We start from the raw sequence: 24,877 nt of genomic DNA, 5'->3' as shown, positions 1-24,877 counted from the left end.
GTTTCTTTCAATATTCGAAAGGCCCGACTGTTTAAAATAGTATGAAACAGTTTTATTTACACGGAGTTGCGGTATTTACAGGTAGAGGGTTATGACACCAACGCGAAGAATAAAACAAGACTGTGTTGGACCCATTTATAAAGTGTTTGTGAGTTTGCGCTACGCCAGTCCCATACACAGTATGGGAATGACCCGCGGGGCGGCACAACTCTCCGAAGGTGGCTTACATACTAATTCGACGCTCGGGAAAAACGATTAAATTTTTCCCATTTGATTTTTTTTTTCGTTTAAATATTAGCTGGAAAGGTGCAGTTACAACAGTGCCTAACGGCAACGAAGAATTGAGCTTACCGAGTGTGTGTGTGTGTGGGAGGAATGCACATGTTGGTTGATGATTTTCATTTTGTTTTTGCAATTTGAACTTGGTTGGATTTGTATCAGGCGAATGTGGTCCGCAGATGGATCGACGTCGTCCGCACAGTCTGTTGTGGCTGGATGTGTTTGATTTTGAGTGGAAATGTGCAGATTGATGGTCAGGAGAACGTGTCCTTCGTGCGGTCTTTTTGCGATCGAAGCGTCGCTTCGTTTGAGGATGAGTCAGTGGAGGGATCTGACGTCGGTTCCTTTGCTTGTGCTGTTGACCCGTTACAACAACCAGACGAGGACGAGGGCGGGGACACAATCGAAGACACGAAGCAGGTGATTTGTCGCTTCAGTCGCACCAGCGGGCAGTGCTCGTCGTTCCAAACGGCGGACGCTTTCCGCTTGATTAAGCACTTGGACTTGCGAGGCACCGATCGTTGCTGGCAGTCGTTGACGGGCGGGACTTCCGGCGGTGGAACGCCCTCGAGTGGGATCGTCTCCGCCGACTCCGGGTCGTCACTTTCTTCCTCACACAGACTAGAATCGGTTTCCATGGCATAGTCACTCTCGCTGCTGGGCGCTTCCTTGACCGTTTCCGGCGGGGTCATCACGTACGGCATCTTGAGACAGGTGCCCTCGACATGAGTGCACAGCGCGTTCATTAGCTCGGAGTCGTCGTGCACGTTGATTGGGATGTTGTCGGCGCAACTCCGTCCACCAGGGCCGGCTCCCCGCGAGTTCGACGATGAAGACGACACGCATTCCATCGCTTGCCGATTCGTCGGACCATCGTCCGAACCTCCTCCCGTTCTCCGTTCACCCTTCTTTCCGTTCTTGGCGTCTTCGCTAATGTTCAGACTTTCCATGTAGCTTGAGATGCAGGACGGCGTGTATATCACAGCCGAGGCGTGCCCACTCCTCCCAGAGGTCAGCGGCGTTCCCTCGGTCCACACGTTCGTCGCCGGATCGTACACCTCTACAATCGCCAAAAGTTCTGCCCGTCGTACCCGCCCATTGCGTACAACCGCCCGTCCAGCACGGTCAACGAGAGCGCACTTCGAGCTATCCGTACCGGCGCAACCATTTCCCAGCTTTGCAGCTCCGTGTCGTACCGCTCAACCGTCTCCAGCTGGCGCGTTCCGTCGAAACCGCCCACGACGTAGATGTGCTGGTGAAGCGCGGCAACGCCCGCCCCCGATCGACCGTGCTGCATCGAAGGCACCGCCGTCCACTCGTTATTCTCCGGGTGGTAACACTCGACCGAAGCGAGCCGTTCCCGGCCGTCGAAGCCACCGATGGCGTACAGCAGTCGGTTCACGACGGCAACGCCCACGCCCAGTCGCTTCGAGTGCATCGGTTGGACGAGCGTCCAGCGATCCAGTTCGGGGTCATAACTGAAAGGTGAGAAGAGCCGTTAGAATATGTCTTGATTCCAAGTTCTTAAGCACGACTCACTATTCAACGGTATTGTGGTACTCCGAACCGGCGGACCCTCCAACTGCGTACAGCAGCTCATCCATGACGGCCACCCCGACGCGATTCCGCGGCACCGACATGGGCGAGCACGGTCCCCACGTCTCCGATATCGGGTTGTACCGGTCAACCCAGTCGGAGTCGTACGACGAGCCGGGCGAATTATTCCGTCCGCCGACCGCGTAAAACGTCCCCTTGAGGAAGGCCGCCCCCCAGCCCCGACCGGGGCACCGTCAGCTTGGGCAGCGTGATCCACACCTTGTCGTCCACGTTGTACCCTTCGAGCATGTCCAGGGAATGTCGAAAGTAGCCGCCGGCCACGAAGATCATCCGCGTGGTGTTGGGTTTGCGCTCCTTCACGGCCGGTCGCTTGTGCAGCGTCAGGTCCTCGAAGATCTTGGCCAGATACTCGCGACAGGCGGGCGCCCTTCGCAGCACGTTGCACGTCTTCATCTGCTCCTTGAGGAAGCTCGGCGTCAGCAGTTGACACCGCACGGCGTACAGGATGTGCTCCATCTTGGGGTACCGGTTGTCCTCGTCATGTTTGACCCACTTGAGCACCGCGTCGTACACGTCCCGCTCGGCCTGCACGTTCAGTTCGTCTTTCCTAATTAAACTTATTAGCTGAATCACAGATAGTTCCAGGAATTCATCCTCGTGGCAGATCTAAAAAAGGAAAAGAAAAGCGTCAATTACAACCAATTCCGCAAGCCGCAACGTCGCAACAAACTCACTTTGGTAAAGTTCCGCTCAATAAACTGGTTCGCCTTCTGCTTGAGCGTTTCGCAGCCGTGCTGCTCGGCAAAGTTCGCAATCCCGATGGCGTTCGTCGGATCGAGCTGCCGCTCCAGGAACGCGCAGCACGCCTCGATCACGTTCGGCACCTGGAACATGGTGGCCGCCGGCAGCAGCTGACACACCGTCACCTCCGTCACCCGGATGTGGCCGGTGTACATGAAGAACAGGATGCGCGCCATCGCCGTCGGACACACGCCCTGCAGCTTCACCCGGGACATTTCGCACTCCTTCAGCCCACCGGTGAACATCGCCTTGAAGTACGGACTGGCCGCCGACAGGACAACCTTGTGCGCCTGGAACGTCTCCTGTTCCACCTCGAGCGTCACGTCCGTCAGCATGTGGTGCGACCGCATCATGAACATCATCTTGAGTGCCTCCTTTGCATAGTTGGACATGAAGAAGGTCATGTCGCCGAGCTCTTCATCGCCGCCACCGGTTGCGCCGCCGCTCCGGCCGTGCGAACCGATGCCGTCCCCGAACGCTATGCCATCCGCGTCGCTCAGGTGGTCGATGAAATCCGCTGCGGTCTCCATTGCCAACGAGAGGCTCTGGCACCGAACTCTGTTGGCGGAAGAGAGAAAATACGAAATATTGTAGATTTCTGTAACAAAAACAGTCCTTCGATTCTTGACGAGTTGGATAAATACGAGGTAAATCAACAGAGCTTGGACGGGGAACGGTCAGTGACTGAAACTGAGCGACATCGACAACGATTTCCGAATGCAGACAGATTCTGTGTGCGGACCACATTTCACAGAATCAACAGGGGGGGAAGCATGCGTGGACATACCGTAACAAACGCTCCGAAGGGTTCGTTCAAAAATTACGCCCATGAATAGGGGGGTGGCGGTGTGTCTGAAGTTTGTGACAGCCCATGTTAAAGGCCGGTATGCTCTTCAATAGAAAGGGGGTCAAGAAACAGCTTTAACGAACGGCAGAAAAATGAGAGGGAACGTTTTCTTGGGGCTTTTCTTCACCCTCTCTGGCTTGCTTTCGCTACCGATGCTGCCCATTTGAATTTTTTCTTGACCGGTTCCTTCCGATGTGCGTACCTTACATAAGCAGTTCTCTACGAAATCGATCTTTTTTTTGAATTTTAATTTTTGAATTTTTAAATCCGGCTGAAACTTATTTGGTGCCTTCGGTATGCCCAAAGAAGCCATTTTGCATAATCAGTTTGTCCATATAATTTTCCATACAAATTTGGCAGCTGTCCATACAAAAATGATCAAAAATTCAAAAACCTGTATCTCTAGAAGGAATTTTTTGATCGATTTGGTGTCTTCGGCAAAGTTGTAGGTATGGATAAGGACTACACTGAAAAAAATGATACACAGTAAATTTTTTTGGTGATTTTTAATTAAACTTTTTGTCACTAAATCTTGATTTGCAAAAAACACTATTTTTAATCTTTTTTATTTTTTGATATGTTTTAGGGGACATAAAATGCCAACTTTTCAGAAATTTCCAGGTTTTGCAAAAAAACTTTAACCGAGTTATCGTGGTGATTATTGCTTTCGATGGTAATATTTCGACTCACGATCGAGATTTCTCGATCGTAATATTACGATTGTAATTTGTCGATGGTAAGTCGTAATTTGTCGATAGAAGATTGAGATCATTCGATCGTAATTTCTCGATCTACCATTGAAAATTTACGACTAACGATCGAGAAAATCTCGATACATGTTTTGAAAAATTCAAGTATTCAAAAATTTCAAAAAATTAAAAGATTTTAAAGATTTCAAAAAATTCAAAATAAAAGAATTTCAAAAATTTTAAAAAAAAATCAAAAATTAAAAAAAAAAAACAAAAATTTCAAAAATTTTAAAAATTTTAAAAGTTTCAAAAATTTTAAAAATTTTAAAAGTTTCAAAAATTTTAAAAATTTAAAAAAAATTCAAATTTTCAAAAAATAAAGTTTTTAAAAATTTAAAAAAATGCAAAAATTTCAAAATTTTTAAAAATTTCAAAAAAAAAAAATTTTCAAAAATTTTAAAAATTTTAAAGATTTTAAAATTTAAAAATTTTAGAATTTCAAAATTTTAAAATTTCAAAAATTTCAAAATTTTAAAATTTCAAAATTTCAAAATTTCAAAATTTCAAAATTTTAAAGATTTCAAAATTTCAAAATTTCAAAATTTCAAAATTTCAAAATTTCAAAATTTCAAAATTTCAAAATTTCAAAATTTCAAAATTTTAAAATTTTAAAATTTCAAAATTTCAAAATTTCAAAATTTCAAAATTTCAAAATTTCAAAATTTCAAAATTTAAAAATTTCAAAATTTCAAAATTTCAAAATTTCAAAATTTCAAAATTTCAAAATTTCAAAATTTCAAAATTTCAAAATTTTAAAATTCAAAATTTCAAAATTTCAAAATTTCAAAATTTCAAAATTTCAATTTTTTTAAAATTTCAAAATTTCAAAATTTCAAAATTTCAAAATTTTAAAATTTCAAAATTTCAAAAATTTCAGAAATTTCAAAAATTTTAAAATTTCAAGAATTTCAAAAAATTCAAAAAATTCAAAAAATTCAAAAAATTCAAAAAATTCAAAAATTTCAAAAATTTCAAAAATTTCAAAAATTTCAAAAATTTCAAAAATTTCAAAAATTTCAAAAATTTCAAAAATTTCAAAAATTTCAAAAATTTCAAAAATTTTAAAAATTTCAAAAATTTCAAGAATTTCAAAAATTTCAAAAATTTTAAAGATTTCAAAAATCTTAAAAATTTAAAAAAAATTAAAAATAAATTAAATTATTCGCTCTACAGCTTTGCCTTGGCGTTCTCGATTGCGAGATTCCTACTCGAAACCAGGTGTCCGAAGGCTTGATTGTTGAGGCAATTGCAAGCCTCTTTTTACACCTTAGCTTCCATCCACCCCGGGATTCGAACTGACGACCTTTGGATTGTGAGTCCAACTGCCTACCAGCGACTCCACCAGGACAGGACCCAGGGAGACGACCCCTACACCTGGACTGAGCTAACGACCTAACCTTTTTAGGTTAGTCCGGGGCCAACATTTACTTCCCGTCCGACGGAAGGCGTGATTAGACAAATCTCGTCTCAAAATTTGCCACCGGGACCTTCTGGGATCGAACCCAGGCCGACTGGGTGAGAGGCAATCACGCTTACCCCTACACCACGGTCCCGGCTAAAAATTTTAAAAATTTTAAAATTTTCAAAAATTTCAAAAATTTAAAAAATTTAAAAAAAATTTCAAAAATTTCAAAAATTTCAAAAAAAAACAAACAATTCAAAAAATTTAAAAAATTCAAAAATTTCAAAAATTCAAAAATTTTAAAAATTTTAAAATTTCAAAAATTTCAAAAATTTCAAAAATTTCAAAAATTTTAAAAAAATTTAAAGATTTTAAAGATTTTAAAGATCTTGAAAATTTTAAAAATTGCAAAAATTTCAAAACAATTTGGAATTCTCGATCGTAAGACGAGAAATTACGATCGAATGCAATAATCACCTCGATAAACTTTCGAATCAACACTATTTTTTTTCAAAAAATCAAAATATTGGTCGCAAATTCTTTTTTCGGAAAGATCGCAAAATATCACAAATTTTTCATATTTGAACATTGAAAATCATGAGGAAGTCGAGGAAGTTGATCGGAATTTCGGTAAAAATCAAACAAAAGAGCCCTGCGCGAATGAAAGAGATTGTGAGAGTCAATCAACAGTGTCAGTGTCAGTGACATTGCATTCGTTCAGAAGATGTGTGTGAGCGAGAGCACGGTATCAATGTTAGACGGACGTAGCGAAAACAAAAGAAGAGCTCAGTCAACTGTCACAAAAAAATGTCGATTTATCACAAAAGCTTAGTCTAGGAGTAACCATGATATTTAAATGGATCAAGACCAATTTTCTAGCCTTTCCTTAGTGTTGTTGTTTATTAAATAAAGGTGACTTTAACCGAAATGTGACCATTCAAAATTTTGTAACCAACTTCCACAGTGGGGAAGGCAAAAGCTACCCCGTTTATTTGTCAAACGATCAAAGTCAAACCTGCAAGGTTTCAAAGTAGGTAATAAACAAAAATGTTTCCCAGAACAGTTGAGCGAAAGGCGAAAATGCGTCGCGCCCCAAAAGATTGAGATTTCGTCAAAATGACAAAGCAAATTTTTCCCAAAACCCTGATAAGATAAGCGATTTTGGAGGTGGGGGTTTCTGCGCGAGTGCATCATTTATAAACTTTGCCACGATTCGGGTTCATCTGGCACTATTTGCTGGGGAGGTTCAGTCTTATTTTTAGAGACGAAAGCTCTCATTAAAAATATTAAAACAGAGATAACATAATGCCAGCATAATAAACATGCGCACGCAATCCGATCGCCTGTGTCTGTGGTCGAAAATGAGTGATAACGTGAAATCAGAGGTGAAGGAAAGTACAGCGTGTTTATTACACAAGTACTACACTACAGTTTGTGTTCTTTTTTTTTCTTGGAACACAACCACATGTGCTGAAAACATTGTTGGCCGTTTACGATTTAGTGGTGATAAGGCGATTTCGAGCGCGCGATAAGACTTGACAATGCTGGCTCCAGTCAAATCGCAATTCGCAATTCGCAATTTTCAGTGTAAGAACGGGCCTTGACCGATCTTATGCACTAGGTTCCCGACGAACACGCACTGCCCTTACACCTACATCTCACCCTTGCTCTGAGTCAGTACGAGCAGCACGCTAGAACACGCTTTGAGTGTTCGTGCCAGGCATGCACACCTTCTTTTCCGGTTACGCATTTTAACTCGGCCGGGGGGTGGTACATTAAGTAGGGTTTGATGTAAGTATAAGCGCCTAACCATTTATAGTGTGCCTATCAACTTTCATTAAAGCAAAAACTGTTTTATTTTTAGTTTGAATTCAAAAACTTATTGTGATTTACTGTGTATTGTTTTCTCCTGAAATCTTCCCTATTGTTGAGTCGTGTTTATCTGTTGCTATTTCTTCTGTCGCGGTGTTTTGTTACAATATTTTGGTCCTAAGCATTTTATAAAAGTTTTTCAAAAGTACAATAGTAATATTTGTGTTTATTCTTTGATCATTCCAAAAATTGAGTAAGGGCTCGAACCTCATTTGTTTGAAGAAAAGGTTGAAGATTGAAACCAATGGACCGTGAAAGAAATAAACTATTTGAAGAATCAATAGTAAAAGAAAGATAGTAATTGATGAAGTAGATAAAGAAATTAACAACAAAATAAATCGCTGCCAAATTAAGGGAAAACAGACAGTTTGTTACAGCAGCATCAATGAGTAAATAGAGTGGAAAAACGTTGAGAAATAAGAGAATCAAGAAAATAACAGAATATAGATGGTAGATAGAGAGGCTGGATCCTATTAGAGAACGGACATCCCAAACCAAAGCACCAATCGAAGCACGAGAACTGTCAAACGGAGGTACCAATCGAGCAAAAGACAAAGGATTTTGCTCGATAGGCACCTCCGTCTGACAGCTCCGTGCCTCGATCGGCACTTCAGGCTTGAGATGTCCGTTCTCCAATAAGCTCCAGGCTCTCTAATGGTAGATAAAAACGGAAAGAAGAGAAACCCCGTTGTGCGATGTTTCAGGTACATCCACAGCAGTTGACTCAACATACTGCGAATCAAAACAATACCGTCTACAATCACAAATTACTTCCCTTTTCCACATTGTTGCGCCCCTTTCTTTTAGCCGTCTCGACTCTGACCCGCGGTGGTCAAAGGTTTACGATCCGTTTCCACAGGCCACCAGCTAGGTCATCATGAAAACCAAGCCAACGTGGAGGTAAGAAAATAGGACACTCGCAAGGAACCAGAGCTATACTGTTCTGATCAAGATAATTCGGATGATCTAACAGAACTACGGATGTAGTTAGTTACGCTCCTTCCAGGATGTTCCTTACGTGGACGTCAACCGAAGAGCACGCAACAAGGTCAGTGCCATTGCATGCTCTTAGGTATCAATCCTTGGCCTGCAATGCTGGCTCCAGTCAAATCAAAACAAAACTCATGCTGTACATGATCGGTAAAGAGTCTTACATGCAAAAATATGGGACTCTTTTGTGAAGATTGGGTGCAAAAAAACATGACAGAAAATACATAAATTCTGTTTCAAAAAACATTTCTAAACATTATTCAGCATCTTCTTGATATTGCTCGTTTAAAATACATGATAATATTCGTAAAATACACCCAATAAAGTTTCCCGAAAAGCTTTCGTGTGTTCGCCGAAATAAACAAATCAGCGATAAGACTTCAACGTGGAGTTACGCTGTTTTTGCGGCGTTTTGTATCGGCCCGACAACCTAGTTAACTCAATCCGTTTGAAACGGAATTTGTGTACGATTCACAAGCAAAAGGGCAACATTCATTATGATGTCGAGGATATCAGTCTGTAGCTAAAGGAAGAAAAGTTTCATTGTGATGTTTTTTTTTATCAAAGCATGCATATTTGCGAGAATTGCAGCGTTTTTCAGTATTCGAGCAATTGGGTACTAAAGCCCTATGTCAATTATAATCTACAACGGTAAAAAACACGATTAAAAACCATTTCTGATCACTTTTTTCCATTTTAATGCAATTTTTTTTTTGACAAGACAACATTTTTTCGATGGATCAACTATGGTCCCCTTGGAACTAGCTGTCAAGTAGGAGCTTTTCTGTCAAGAAGGACCGCGAGGTTAATTTTTCAAAATTGATTTAAAAATCTATTTTAAACTCTTTGTGGTCGTACAAAGGGTCATTGTACTCAAAATAATAAGCTTTATCGCTGTAAACAATAATATCAGCAATCCAAGCTTCATTTTAGGACCCAATTAGGTCTTACAGCGTTACGTCAAGTGGGTATTAGACTATGTCAAACAAACAAACAAACTTGCATATTTTGACAGTTTGGTAATTTGCCTGCTTTGTCGGTTTGTTTGCCTACATTTGTTTGTAAAAACGTTGGCCTGTATACATTTTGAGTTGCTTGCGAGTTTGACAAACCGTCAAATACGAAAAAAGTGTGAGTTTTTGACATTTTAAAGCCGGCGTCAGACCAACCGCATATATTGACGATCGTTTCCTACAACTGAAGTGAGTGTTTTAAAGTTTGGACAATTCTAAACATGACAAAAGTTTGAATCCCTAACGATCGTGGGAATAAATATGTTCGGAGTTTATAAAAAAAGCCATTCAGATAATTACATACTATTGATGATACAGTTGAATCACAGTACCGATCCTAGCCTTGGCTCATTGACCGAGTACGTACCAAAACATTTGCGCCCATTTCTATTGAAAACATTTCACATGCAAGTCGACGGTTGTCGGCCTTGTGTCCGGCCAACAGTGCAGAATAAAATGCCAGCCAACTGCTGCTGCTGCTGCAAACTCCAGAGCCCCACAAAAGGTGGCTAAAGAAGCGGTCATGCAGCCAAACCCAAAGCCGCCGAACACCTCCATAAAATCAGCGTGAGTCGGCAAAAATTGCGAAGAGCTTTTATCGTCACGCGGCCCAGACAAGCGGACGCAGCACGTGGGGTGGGGGCTCTGGAACTATAACTAATCTAAACTAAACTAATTGACTCTTTTGCTTGGATAATCCTGCGCGCGTCAGCGGTAAGGGGCAGCGTTGGGAAGAGGCGAAATTTAGAACAACGCAAAACACACTTGTCCGTGGTCACGTAGTTTTTAGTTGGGTTGCGTAATGCCAAAAACAGCCACGAAAATGCTCGATAGTCATGATCTGGCACAATTTTGGAGAGTTGGGCTTGGAATTAGCCTCGAATTATCTGGTAAGTTGGGCGGATTGAAATGGGGAAACTATCGCCAATCACCGTTAAAACTTGTTTTTTTTTTCGTAAAGTTACTTGAGTTCGACAAATCTAGTTCAAATATTTTTAATGATTACTCTCATTTAAAATGTAATTTCCCCACCAACCGTGTTTGACTGTAAAACAACTATTTAGCCTGAAACCAATTTTATTAATTGATTGGCATTTTTTCGAAAAGGTTTCCAAAATTTCTTGTTTCTAAGTCGAATTTGAATAAACTTTTTTTTACCATTGAAAATAGCTTCAATTGGGTCCTAAAATGAAGCTAAGATTGCTGATATTATTGATTACAGCGATAGAGCTTATTTTTTGAGCACAATGACCATTTAATCAACCGCAAAGAATTTAAAATGGATTTTTAATTCAATTTTGAAATTTTTTCTTCACGGCCCTTCTTGACAGAAAAGGTCCTGCTTGACAGTTCGTTCCAAGGGGACCATAGTTGATCCATCAAAAAAAATGTTGTCTTGTCAATTTGATCAGAAATGGTTTTTAAGCTTGTTTTTTACCGTTGTACATAAAAATTTACATAGCTCGGGTGAGTTTTCAAAAAGCCGTAAGAGCCATCGTGACCTCTGACACTAATTTTCGTTTTTCTCGAAAATGATACAAAATTTAATTTATTTTAAGTTTGGGGCACTTGGAGGACGTGTAGTTGAACAATCTGAAGCATTTTTGATATTGGTTTTTCTAAAGTAGGTCGAATACCGATGCAAAAAGGACTTTGTTTACCAATGGCTCTTACGGCTTTTTGAAAACTAATTCGAGGTAGGGTCTTAGTACTTAATTTTTTCTGAGAAAACGTTATCTGAGTATCAAACCCAATTTTGTTGACGCTCAAAAACAGTTTCATTTTCCGAAAAATTACCGTGAGCTTTGACACCTTTTTTTATTTTTTTTATTTAAGTTGAATCATTTCTTTTAAATTTGAAGGACGTGCAGATGTTTGGCATTTTTGAAATTGGTGTTTCGTAAGAAAAATCAAATCAAATCAGAAAACAAGTTTGCAACGTACCTATGTGCTCAAAATTAACCATAACTGAAAACCCCATGCCAAATCACATGTTTTCGGAAATGCAAAAAACGTTGAATGGAACTCGTTGCTAAATTTGTAACTAATATATTGACCACCTAGACTCACCTTCATTTATGCTTATCGACTCAGAATCAAATTCTGGACAAATGTCTGTGCGTGTGTGGGGATGTTGATCAAAAATATGCACTTGATTTTCTCGGCTATGGCTGAACGAGTTTTGTCCGGATGTGGTCCACTTTCGGTTCACTTTCAGGTCCTGCAGCTTGGTATTGAACATTGTACAGTTTCATTTTGTCGTTGCAAAGTAATGACAAAAAAAATCTTTTTAGACGACTACAAAAAAGGATGATTTTCAACATAACCTCAAAGCCGGGTCTGATCACCATGAAAAAGCCGTTTAAAGGGATGCCATTTTCTTAAAACGCGGTATCTGTATGTTCTAGACAAATAGTCTTTATGTAGCTTGTTTGTTTTTTTATAGTCATAACTTATTTTTATTAGGACCTCTTGGGTGCTGCGATCACGTTAGGGAAGGGGTTGGATAACTCTATAAATGAGCGGAAGGCACCAACCACCTAAAGGTGGATTAAGTAACGTTTGAAAACATTTGTTGCAAAATTCCTAAACAATAGGAATTAAATGCTAGTTCTGCGAGTGTTCTGTCTGGTGACTCTCAAGCTGGTCTTCATAAGAACATCGTATCTCTCAGTGAGATCAAGCTAAAAACAAAAAAAACAAAAATGTCATTATTTACCACTAGTTTTAAAATAGATCGAGGACATATCCGGTCCCAGTATATTTTTTAGGCGGGGCCGGACAACGCCAGATTGTCTGCCATTCTGAAACGTGTAACTGAAAGCAGGGCGACTGAGATAAGCTGCATCAACATAATCAAAGTCTGATACAAACTATACTTCCCCATCATTTCACTGCCGGCCATCGGGAATTGGATTGGACCACATACAGTGAGTCAAATATTTGTCCGTACCCCCCCGTACGGGAAATGTTTGTGATATAAAAGTACATAAAATTCGACTAAAGTGCCATGTTTTATACATCAATCGACGCGGCAAAATGTCCTCTTTAAGACATTGTCATTGGATTTGCAAAAAACTTTTTCTTGAAAAATACAAAAATTGTTTACTGAAAAAAGTAAAAAAAAGAGGTCAAATAATTGTCCGTACCCCTAGTAAAAGTACAAAATCTGATCGATTTAAGTGAATTCATTTATGAAATGTTGTTTCAGTGTCAAATACTAGTACCTTTAGCCAGTTTGTGACAACTTTGAACTTCTGATAAGTTTGTTTAGTTAATTTATATTAAAATTGGATTAAATTTAGTTTTTAAAGTAAAACTTATCAAAACATTAGTTTATAAACAACTATTTTTATAAAATTGCTATTTTGTGTTGTAAGAGTCTCTATTGAACAAGTTTCAACAATATTTGTTCAAAATATACATTGTTTTCATCTTTTTATTGACATTTTTCGACCAAAAATACTGTTTCGGAACAATACCGTTAAACAATCCGGATTGTCCCGGAACCGGTTCAACCCTCGGAGGAAATTTTGTGGTGATCAGATAGAGGACAAAAACCCACCTCTTGCAATTTGAAGCATCAATTTCGTCCACTACAGCCCGATTACGAGTCCCTAGTCTGAATATTTGAAATTTTCACTTTCCGTGCTGAGAATTTCTGTACCGTTCTGGGTCAGAATGTTTTGCTTGGGGAATTTGAAAATTTCAAATTTCAGACTAGGGACTCGTAATCTGTAGTGGACGAAATTGGATGCTTTAAATTGCAAGAGGTGGGTTTGTCCTCCTCACCACAAAACCGAAAACCGGTTCCGGGACAATCCGGATTGTTTAACGGTATTGTTCCGAAACAGTATTTTGGTCGAAAATGTCAATAAAAGATGAAAACAATGTATATTTCGAACAAATATTGTTGAAACTTGTTCAATAGAGACTCTTACAACACAAAATAGCAATTTTATAAAAATAGTTGTTTATAAACTAATGTTTTGATAAGTTTTACTTTAAAAACTAAATTTAATCAATTTTAATATAAATTAACTAAACAAACTTATCAGAAGTTCAAAGTTGTCACAAACTGGCTAAAGGTACTAGTATTTGACACTGAAACAACATTTCATAAATGAATTCACTTAAATCGATCAGATTTTGTACTTTTACTAGGGGGACAATTATTTGACCTCTTTTTGACTTTTTCAGTAAACAATTTTTGTATTTTTCAAGAAAAAGTTTTTTGCAAATCCAATGACAGTGTCTTAAAGAGGACATTCTGCCGCGTCGATTGATGTATAAAACATGGCACTTTAGTCGAATTTTATGTACTTTTATATCACAAACATTTCCCGTACGGGGGGGTACGGACAAATATTTGACTCACTGTACGCACATATGAATAACTAATAAGGGCGCGATTGTTGATTGGTGTTTTAAATTTGAAATTGTTTTGCGATCTGTATTTTTTAACTAATCATACAGACAAATTTTTCATTTCCACAGCAGTTTGATACCAACACATCCGCTTATCTGTGTATCAAGACGCTGCTGCTGCGCCGGCTTTGTGACTTTGACTGACGTCATAAGACTTTTTGCGTTTCGGACGCGCGTCTGCAATGGGAGATCGCGCGCCGACTGGCACGCACACTAGTCACGCGATGTGACGCCCCTAGTTCATAGAGCTCCAAGCTCCAAGACTGCAGAATGTAGTTGTTGGGTAGATCCAAGCAAGCGGCGCTCGCTAGCACCTCAGGTCACAAGCGAAGAAACGCTCTAATCGATGACGTCGTCGGCGTCGCCACCGCCGCCTCCTTGGATGGATACCCCAGCAGCAGGTTGGGAAGGTGTTTGGAAGGAACCGAAAAGTATCGACTCATGCTGACAACAACGATGTTGTTACAGTTTGGTTGTGTACTTTGTACCGGTAGGTTGGCAGCGCGCGTACAGATTTTTGGGCCGAATCGTTCCGGTGGTTACTGCCCCACCCTCTCTCTCTCTGTCCTCAGTTTCAGTTTCTCCGGCGGGTTCCAGTGAAGGTAGAAGAGCAGAAGAACCCCAAAGTCATCCAGAGTTGCAAACCGCTGGCGAATGATCGAGATTTGGCTGAAACGACCCTGATGCGGTCACGTACACCAGAGAAAAGACCATGTGCCGTTGACTACGTACCGTTGATTGACCACGAGGTAGAGAGCATGAGATCAGAAAGGGAGAGAAAGATTAGCACGATGATCGATCGTTGTAGTGCAGAAGTGGATTACGGGGAATGGCTTCGTCACAGCGTAGTCATCAACGCCACCATGATCATCCACCAAAAACAACAACAACAGCCGATGAAGGTGTAGCTAAACAGACGGAAGAAAGACGCGCAGAGAAACTGCCAACGCGCTCGAGGTGTAGAGGAGGAGAAGCGTGCGGCGGGGATAGAGGTGTGTGGGAAGGTTTTGCAAGTCATGCTCACGGTTGCGATACGGCTTAAGGCCGGGGCCGGCCAAACGCCGATATCGTGAAAGGAATTTGCGACTGCGACGGAAAAAAAAGTTACCAACTCGTTCTGGGCACACAAAGTTAATTAAAAAAAACGTTGTATTTTGGCAATATAACATTACGATTACGACGAAATTGGCACGTCTTTGACAATCTGGAAGATCATGTGAAGTGTGCATGCATGTTTAAGAAAGGTCAGCTGGAGATCAAAACCCGAAACTGGAAAACTTCCATTCTAGCAGATTTTGCTACAATGTATTTACTATGGAAGAACTGTCATTTCTACCACTCGAACCTGGTATTCTATTCTGACAGCTATAGAACCACAAAAGCTAGGCAACACTTGTAGTGGCTTCGGTAACCCATTTCTACGCTGGCTAGCCGAGCGCGAGGTACTTCAGCTTTATCGACAAGCACCGCCCTGAAGAACGTTTGGACCAATCGGATTCAAACGTTATTTAGAACTTCCGAACCCTTGTCAAATAGGGACGTGGCGTTACATCGTGCTGCCATCTGGTTTTTGTAAGTGCAAGAGTGGAAAAATGCTGAGTCATCGTCTAAAATAGACGGCGTCCTATCTCGCCCAGCAAAATGAAGTCGATAAAGTAGTCGGTTTCGATGGAGAAAAAGTGGAAAACGTGGTCTAAAAATAGCGACGCCATCCCCCTATGGACAAGGACCCAGCGCGTATATAGTTGATAGTAACAGTATTCCTAATTACAGTCATAGCTCACCAAGTCGCGAAGGCATAGTGTTTAGCATTTTTGCTTACCAATCCAAAGGACGGGGGATCGAACCCTGACTTTGATTTTTCGTTCATGTTCAGAGTTTCAAGATTTATATTTCCTATACTTTCCGCCGCTCCTTTCTAATCTCCGGCCGCTCCTTTCTAATCTGACAAGAATGCACTGGGCCAAAAATCTTGGTGCAAAAGCTCTGGTTGATGTGTACCGTTAAGGTCGTAGATAGTGTCCTTCACATTTTAGGCAATGACTAATGATGGTATAGCATTCAGTGTCCAGAACAAGTAAATTGAAATGAAAAAAAAATATCAGAATATGTAAAATGCTTCACAAACTTTCACGCGCAAGCGTAAATGCACTGGTGTTTGATGTTCGACTTGACGACTTGTCGATCTACCAAGCGAGCACGAGCCGGGACTTTGAATTTGATGTTCAGTAGGGGAACAGCATCTATATCCATGGTAGTGTCTCTTATGTTGCCATATCAGCACTTTGACGTTCGATTGCAGCTCATAAAAGCGTTTTCAACTGTAATCGAGTGATACATATTTAGCTCAACAGGAAGTAAGCAAGCAATTTTCTACCATCACTTTTACAAAATATGTTGTTCAAATAGTAAAAATCGGCTTATTGGATGGGGTGAGGAGCGAGTGTCTTATCTGCCAAAAAAACGAGAATATCCCCTATTTGATAAGAGAAAATAAGGTAAAAATAAGACGTCACACTCTAAAATGGCAATAACTCTGACAATAATTGTCGGAAGCCTCAATGTTTTTCCAATGATGAAATGAATTATTAAAAGTGGATACAGACATCTAAAAAACTGAAAAAAAGGATTGTCAAGAAAGGTGATAGCAGAATGTGTTAATAAAATTGAATATAAAAATTTCAGATACATTTTAATAAGTTGCAAACTTGTCGGGATTTTTTTGGGCAGAATTTCAAACGAAAAAAGAATAATACAGAAAGCATTTGGATTAGTACCGTTGATCAGTTGTTGATTCATAACCCAACCTTTTTTACCATTTCTGAAACAAAATTAGCATTTTTTGTAACACTTTGAATATCGTTGCTTTGAAAACAAACTCAGGAAAAAAAATTAAATTCAAAAATTTAAAAATAATTTAAATATAAAATAAATCACCAAATTATAAAATCTAGTGATAATTTAATAATTTAATAAATTAATAATTTAATAATTTAGTAGTTTAATAATTTAATAATTTAATAATTAAATAATTAAATAATTAAATAATTTAATAATTTAATAATTATTAATAATTTAATAATTTAATAATTTAGTAATTTCATAATTTAATAGCTTAATATTTTAATAATTTAATAATGTAATAATTTAATAATTTGATAATTTAATGACTGAATAATTTAATAATTTAATAGTTTAATAATTTGATGATTTAATAATTTTATAATTAAGTAATTTAATAATTATGAAATTTGTTAACTTAAGAACATTCTTAAAAAATAAAAAAATCAAATCAATAGTAATATTTTCGTAATTTTTCAATTTAATACTTCGTACTTTTTTACGTTTTTTGAATCTGTTAGTTTTGGCAATTTCAAATTATGAATTCTATTTTTTTATTATTTGAATATTTGAATATGCAAATTCAGAAATTAAAAATTGTTGAATTCCAGTTTTTTTAATTTTAACATTACATTTTGCTTTTAGACGGAGATTTTAACAGATTGATAAGTGGATTTCGTCATGTTGTGATAATTGGGAGTAGAATCAATTCTACCTGAATCAGAGTGGCAACAGAATTTTTCATTTTTTCAATAAGGCTGGTACAAATATTTTCAAAAGTTTTTGTCACCCCCCCCCCCCCCCCCTTCAAAATTGGCCCGAAAAATCAGGGGGCAAAAAAAATATTTTTACAATAAACTTCAAAATTTCAATGAAAACTCAAGTGCAACCAGCTGAAATCAAATTAAAATACATTCTTCTGCGTTTAAAATCATTTTTAGCATGTTTGGGTTTATTAAAAAATCTTAAATTTTTTTGAAAATTTTCGATGCAAAATCTTTTTTTTCGATACAATTTTTATTTTTGTCAGATCTTAGATTTTTTGAAAACTAGAGATTGCAAAACAACTGAACTAGTGTAAAATGTATTTTAAAACACTTTTTTCATTTAAATGTGAAGACTATGGCTTGTTATTTAAATTTTTATATTTTTTTTATTTTTTTGCCCCCCCCTTGACCTCGGCCAGGGCCGAGGGACAAAAACTTTTTTAAATATTTGCATCGGCCTAAGTCAAAAATTTAAAAATTTCAATTTTTATATTGAAACAAGCCTTGCCCGAAAAAATTCGTCTTTTCCTGTTTTCGCTTGTTGACGTTTTTAGCTTTTTCCTTGTTCAGCCTCCTATGATCAAAATTTGATTTTACGCAACTTTTTCCATACAATCTGCAGATTTTCCGGAATCGGTTCCAGAGTGGCCAAAGTTGCCACTTTTGGCGTAAGAAACTTCCTTGGGCTTATACGAACCAAATGCAACAAAGAGCACCTCGATCCGACGTAACCAAATGCAACAAAGAGCACCTCGATTGACGTATTGAACTGATTTGCGTTCGAACAAAACCGTTGAAATTTTTTATATATATAGATTAATAATTAAGTAATTTTGTAATTTAATAATTTAATAATAATATAATTTGTTAACTTAAAAACATTCTTAAAAAATCAAAAATAACAAAAATCTATTGTAATATTTTTGTAATTTTTCAATTTAATAATTCGTACTTTTTTACGTTTTTTGATTCTGTTAGTTTTGGCGATTTCAAATTATGAATTCTATTCTTTTTTATTATTTGAATATGCTAATTCTGAAATTTCAAATTGTTGAATTCCAGTTTTTTTTTTAATTTTAACATTACATTTCGCTTTTAGACGGAGATTTTAGCAGATTGATAAGTGGATTTCGTCATGTTGTGATAATTGGGAGTAGAATCAATTCTACCTGAATCAGAGTGGCAACAGAATTTTTCATTTTTCAATAAATCAAAAATTTAAAAATTTCAATTTTTATATTGAAAAAACTTCATAGCTTCAAATTTTTGAAATTCTGTAATTTTTCGAATTTTGTTATTTTGATTTTAATAAAATTGTCATTTATATGAATTGTTCAGTAGATGTTTTAAAAATAATGAGTTTTAATGTTATGTTAAATTTGTATAACAAAAATCAATAATTATTAGAAGAAAATTTTCTTCATTTACAACTTCTTAGAAATTGATGTTTTTGCACTCAACGAAAAAGAATGAATTCATTTAATTCCTAATAATATTTTCCTTTGTGATTTGAAAGAAATTCTATCGTTCTCAATTATTTTGTTTATCAAAATTGCTATCCACGCGAAATCCGCGCCTGAGCAAAATTAGCCAGTAAATCCGCGCCAGATCCGCGCCATCCGCGCGATCCGCGCCGTCCGCAACAACCCTGGAGATAGAATAGAGGTTTAATATGCTCAAGAATAATTTTTCAAATTCAACAACCTTAAGATATCTAAACTGAAAACATCTGCATTAAAATAAAACATTATTTAAAACAAATGGTTTCAGACGGCCAGGGTCCAAAAGAAGTATAAAAGTATAACATACATGGTAAGTAAACATTACGTGTAAACTAGTTTATTTAAAAAAATAACCGTTTTACCTTTAGTTCTCAGGCGTAAAAAGAAACGTATGCAGCGAATTAATGTTACAAATGAATGAAATATAAAGGAGTGTCATTGTTTCAAGTAAAAGCAAGCAATATCTTTCTTCACAAAAATATTAATAAACGCATCACTCAGAGGCGTGTGCATTGCCCCAAAAAGCGGACTTGGGAGACAATGCAGAGCAAACCAAAGCGCGCATCAAGTGCGCCAACTGTGAAGCTAGCCATACCAGCAACTATCGTGGGTGCAGTGCACGGGGCGATCAGCGTGTAGCGGCAATGCGGTCCAGCAAAAAGTCACCAGGGAAGATGATGACACGGTTTCGGACCTGTCGTAACAAGGCAGATCAATTCCTGGCCCTCGGGGAGCTGATGATTAAACACATCTACAGAGGATAGACTACTGTGATCTAATTATGAGCTTTATCTATTGCTATCTCCTTTCCCTTGTAATTTAAGTAAGTTTTCTCTTAATTTCGATACTTCCTTAATTAAAACCAATTTGATACTAAAATTAAGCCTTAATTGGTGATATTATTAACCACAAGATTATGTTCAATTTAAACAAAATAACTTCGCGGCCCTTCTTGACATAAAGCAAGATAATTGACAGCTCGTTCCAAAGGGACCATTGATAAATGTTGTCTTGTCATTTTTCAATATATTTTTATTCAATATAATTTTTCGATACAATAAAAAAAAATGATAAAAATTAACATATGGCTTTAAGACCCTATTGTTCCAAAATGGTTTAATATGTAACACGCAGCTGAAAGGGACTCTTAAACTCAGTAATGTGCTACAAAGATCTTATCTCACCAATAAAAATTGAATTGAAATGGAAAATTATTATTAAAACATGAAAAATACAGTTCAAGTTTACTAAATCTAAAACGCCTATATTTTGTTCTAATCACCATGCGATGTGGTCGCCCACGTTAGACAACAATAAAGGGCCATGGGAGAAATGCTAAACCTGTTTGGAGACGATTAGCACCAACCAACAGTTCGAAACTCGTTCGTATTTGGGCAGCGGAGGGTTTAATGAATGAATCAGCAAGTTTGAAAACAATTCCGTTTCGTTCAGGCTGCGGAGGGGCCTCAGACTAACAAGTTGATGACGTTCGCGTATCGCGTTCAGCCCGTCCGGCTATTGGACACCCATACAAACGTTCAAATGGAAGCAAACAAAACATTGACCAACAGCTGGACGCAACTGCGACTTATGTCCAGACTAATCGCGCGGTGGAGTTGGTTTTAACACAATTACATTCACAGAGCAAAACGGCTAGATGTGTTTCAAGTACCGGCGGACGTAAACACGTGTGCGTGAGGAGCAGTGTTGTACTAAGCTTAGCTCGGGCTTGCATATACTACTTATCTCATACGCGTTCAGACTTATTTAGACCTACGTTAAAATGCTTGTTTTAAAGCATGGACGTTCAAGATGGACGCGAATGTTGTCATCATTTATGGCTACAATCTGCGGATTTTTTTTTCTTGTTCTGCAAGGGGTGTTAATTTTAGTGCCTCTTTAATGCGAAATTTACCTAGGTTGAGATCATAACAGGCGTCATCCACAAATTACGACCCGCTATGGGTAGCAAATTTGCCCGTTACCGATATTGTTAATTTTTAGCTGCTTGTCGTTACCGTTCGCCCTCCCAAAAATCATCCAACTCCAAGCAAAACTAGAAACATGAAAAAAACAGTGAAGAATTTTCCTTATCCCTAGAAAAAAAGATGAGCATCAACATTTCCCGTCTTCCAAATCCCCTATCACTGATCATAGATTTAATTTTTGATTGTATGAAAAATCAGACACATGCAAATGGTTATTACAACAGGATTCCATTAGGGTCGTAGGGGTTCCGGAAGTGGCAGAAAATTCAATTCAGTTTATTTCTTTAGTTTATCGACTAACTGTAGGTTTTGTAGTAGTCGAAGTCAAACGCGTGTAATGAAAGGCCGCAAGAGCAATGTCGTACCGCCCCTTTCAAATGTTGCTCCAGAAATGCATGTAAAATTTTAAACGCTCTATGCATTGGAAAAAATAGTTTGAATATCGCAACAATTAAAGCTACAAAAAAAAATAAAAAAGGCCAAGCACCAAGAATGCATAAAACAAGCTGCCTTAACCTGATGCCGCCGCCGGATGAAATCCGCACGCTTTGGGGCAGCTGTGGCCCGTACGGGGTTGCAGTATCCAGGTTGTGCGATTCCTTGAGGTACTTCTTGACGTATTCAGGTTAAGCCGATGGAAGTCCTCTGACAACCACGCGGAGCTGCCGCTCGCCTCGTTTCTCTTCGGTACAGAACTCCACTTTGTTCGCAATCAAGTGGGCCCGCGCGGTTTCAAAACGGTCCTCGGAGATACAAAGCATTTTGATCCCAAACGCAAGTCAGCTTGTAACTTGGTCTGGTTGTGTACGACAACATTTCAATCTTAAGCTTGGCGTAGCTCGTATCCTTTACTACCAGAGGCGTTGGTTTCTTGGCCACTGGAACAGGTGGGACGCCTTCTTTCCCGGCTGGGTTACCATTGTTGTTCTCCACCAGCGGGCTTAACTTGTTGTTGCTGAGAAGACAACGACTCCGCCGCTGGTCTTCTCCCGCTTCCTCGTTTCATTTAAGGAACGAAACTCGTCCCCATCGGAGGACTCTTCCGCCTCCATGTGTAAGCACTACACTGAAAGAAACCAACATAGCAATCTCAAGTGATTTTCCACGTGAGAGTCTCCAAAAATCTACACAATAAAATCATGTGCTTTTCCTTTGAACCGCACATGTTTTACATGTCAAATGGACTTGAAAACCATTTGAAACCAGCTGATCATAAGCGTATTCATTCATTCTTGTTTCACCTGCATTTCACTTTAGATTCAAATGAATTTCATATCGATTTGCCCCATTCGACATTTCCTTTGATTTTATAGTGAAAAACACGTCAAATTGAAATGTGGCGAAAAACTTTCCATTATTAAGATGGCCAAAAATTAAGTTTCCTGAGATTATTTTTGAATAATTGTGCATTTCTTACAGGTAAAAGCAAAAGAAACAATAGAGCTGTTTGAAATTAATGCTTATTATTTTTCCAGAAGATCCGGCTAGAGGTCCTCTTCGGAATCAGCTCCTGATCCGAATCTGTTAGCCCGGACTACAGATTGCAATAGGTGCCGGTGTTTCTTTAGATTTATCATGAACAACAGGGGCGGCTACGGATCTGCGAGCTATTGGATCGAGAAGAACAAAATGATTGTCTTGGTGCCATTTTGCTCGGCCAGCTTTAACCCGATTCCGAACGACCTGATCTTGGTGATTCTCCGGTTCGGCAGGACGTACTTCTTGAGTGCCTCGGTGCACGAACTTCCCGATAGATCAACACAACGCCAGTCAGTGAAGTGAAATGTGTGACTTATGTAATTTACATAAAAAAATTAAATAATAGTAGTTTATGCAACAAGTTGCAAAAAGAGATTTTTTTCAGCACGAGTCGTACATTTATCCAACGAGGTTCACCGAGTTAGATAAATACGACGAGTGTTGAAAAAATCAAGTTTTGCAACGAGTTCCATACAATATTTTTTGCAATTCCGAAAAACACCCATTGAGTGAAATTTTAAGTAAGATTTTCATGTATTTTTCCAATAAATCGTTTCAATAAAAAAAATGTTGAAAAGTTTTACTTTTCGAAACAAGTGCTGAAAAGTTCAACTTTTCAGCACTCTTTTCAGTGCTGAAAAGTAGAACTTTTCAGCATTTATTTTGAAAAGTGTTGCTATTCGATTCTGTTATTTTTGGTATGAAAAAGTAGGCCGTTTCATTTCTTCAGAAGGACAGGAAAAGTTGACAGTTTCACAGCGGAATTGCAAAAAAGCTATTTATAATTGAAACCGTAACAAAAAATAAATACATGATAAGAAAACCCCTCTCATTATTTTACTCATTTGAAAACCAATGGAAAACTATTCGATTTACACTACAAAACCATTCAACATTAATGAGACAAGCATTGCGTATTCATGTGCATCGTCACATGAGGTTAACGTGTTTTGCTGTTGAATTTACCGCGTCACGCGTTCAGAATTTTCGAAGTGATTTGCACGTGGCAATCACAAGCAAAGCCGTATGGGGCAGATTCACGTGTAAAACATGTGATTTTGCTATGCGCCTTTCTTTCAGTGTATTAGGTTTTACGCCGACTCGGTTTCTAGGTTAGAAATTTGACAGCTTGGCTGCACTGTTTACATTTTTTGCCCGTGTGTCTCAGTAAAAATGTGTGTGCGTGTGCGCTCGTGACGTCACGCTGTAAAATCTAATGCCGCGCAACGAAAACAGCAGAAAAAACAACCGCTTTCGTTCAGCTGTCAAAACCGACTCCTGTCATACGACATGAATTTACCGCGCTAATGTGCTTTATACAATGCCATTTATCTCTGAAACGGCTATTAGGTTTTACACCGTGACGTCATTTGACAGCTCGTGTGCACTGTTTACATGGTCTTGTCCATGTCCATGTAAACAGTGCACTCTTTTCTAATTTCCAAATCGAGTCGGCGTAAAACCTAATATATTAGAGTTCCCTAGATGATCAGATCAGAGATTCTCTACTTCACCCCCATCGACGGTGCTACCTTGAGAATACAATCGCGTACGATACATTGTACGGGTTGTAAAAAAAAAACAAGGTAAAAAGAAATGTCAATACGAACAAAATTCCCTGAATGAGCATGAGATGGTAACTTTCAACCAATTGTATGGCTTCAGTCAGGTCTGAAAGACAAACCCGAATGCAGATTAATTACAGTAAAATGTAAACATTGCGCTGTGCTACCATCACCCTCGTCGTCATCGTCAGCTGCATGGTGTGTTGCAACACCCTCCGCCCACCCTGCATGTTGAATGAATCAGGAAGTGCTTGTAAGTGCGTCACTCGCGGCTCAGCTTGGACCACTTCTTGACTTTAACATGACAACTTTTTAAGGTTTCACATTCCATGCAAAATTCAAATTCGGATGATGAAATAATTTGCCAAACTCGCGCAGCGTAGAACGAACTTTGCCCGCAACTCTCCACCGTTCACACACGGTGCACGACTTATTCCGTAGAAGTTGCCGAGTCATGTGCGAATGTACGTGAAGAATAGCTGCTGGTGCCACGGGGCACCCTGCACCGACGTCGTCACTGCTGGCCACGGGGCACAATTCCAACCCCGACGAACATAATCAAAGTTCCCTAGTCCTCAAGGCCCCTTCTCGCTATTTTTACATAACTCAAGCTGGTGAACGGATCTAACTCGCGACGACTCTTTCTAACTCTTCCGTCCATCTTGGTCTCGAGCGTAGACTGACTGACTAAAAACACAAATGTTTGACACCATTCCAAAGTCCAACTCGGGGAAAATATCCGCAGACCCAGTCCAGACTGCCGATTTTTCGCTACAGCAAACAAAAAAAAAACAAAA

At 38.9% G+C, this 24,877-nt stretch overlaps 1 protein-coding gene and 1 long non-coding RNA gene across 4 annotated transcripts; one reads left to right on the top strand and one right to left on the bottom strand.

Annotated features, from left to right (window-relative positions):
* Positions 1–30: 30 nt before the first annotated feature.
* Positions 31–24,756, bottom strand: LOC6039606 (kelch-like ECH-associated protein 1B). Its single transcript, XM_038256076.1, is given in 6 exon segments — positions 31–1,351; positions 1,354–1,757; positions 1,819–2,048; positions 2,050–2,502; positions 2,571–3,195; positions 24,686–24,756. Coding segments are annotated over 6 exon segments (2,586 nt in total). The 5' UTR covers positions 24,742–24,756; the 3' UTR covers positions 31–533.
* Positions 14,170–20,339, top strand: LOC119767464. Of its 3 annotated transcripts, none has more exons than XR_005277536.1 (4): positions 14,170–14,428; positions 14,511–14,930; positions 19,317–19,495; positions 19,550–20,339. It is a non-coding gene; the product is annotated as an uncharacterized LOC119767464 (long non-coding RNA). The 3 variants fall into 3 exon arrangements; XR_005277530.1 differs by having other exon boundaries at positions 14,412–14,476; XR_005277533.1 differs by lacking the exon at positions 19,550–20,339 and having other exon boundaries at positions 14,412–14,476; positions 19,317–19,498.
* Positions 24,757–24,877: the final 121 nt, after the last annotated feature.

This window comes from Culex quinquefasciatus, chromosome 1 (genome assembly GCF_015732765.1).
Source record: "Culex quinquefasciatus strain JHB chromosome 1, VPISU_Cqui_1.0_pri_paternal, whole genome shotgun sequence".
NCBI lineage: Eukaryota > Metazoa > Arthropoda > Insecta > Diptera > Culicidae > Culex > Culex quinquefasciatus.
The sequence above is the reverse complement of the archived record's forward strand: the minus strand, read 5'-3'. Positions and strand labels throughout refer to the sequence as shown.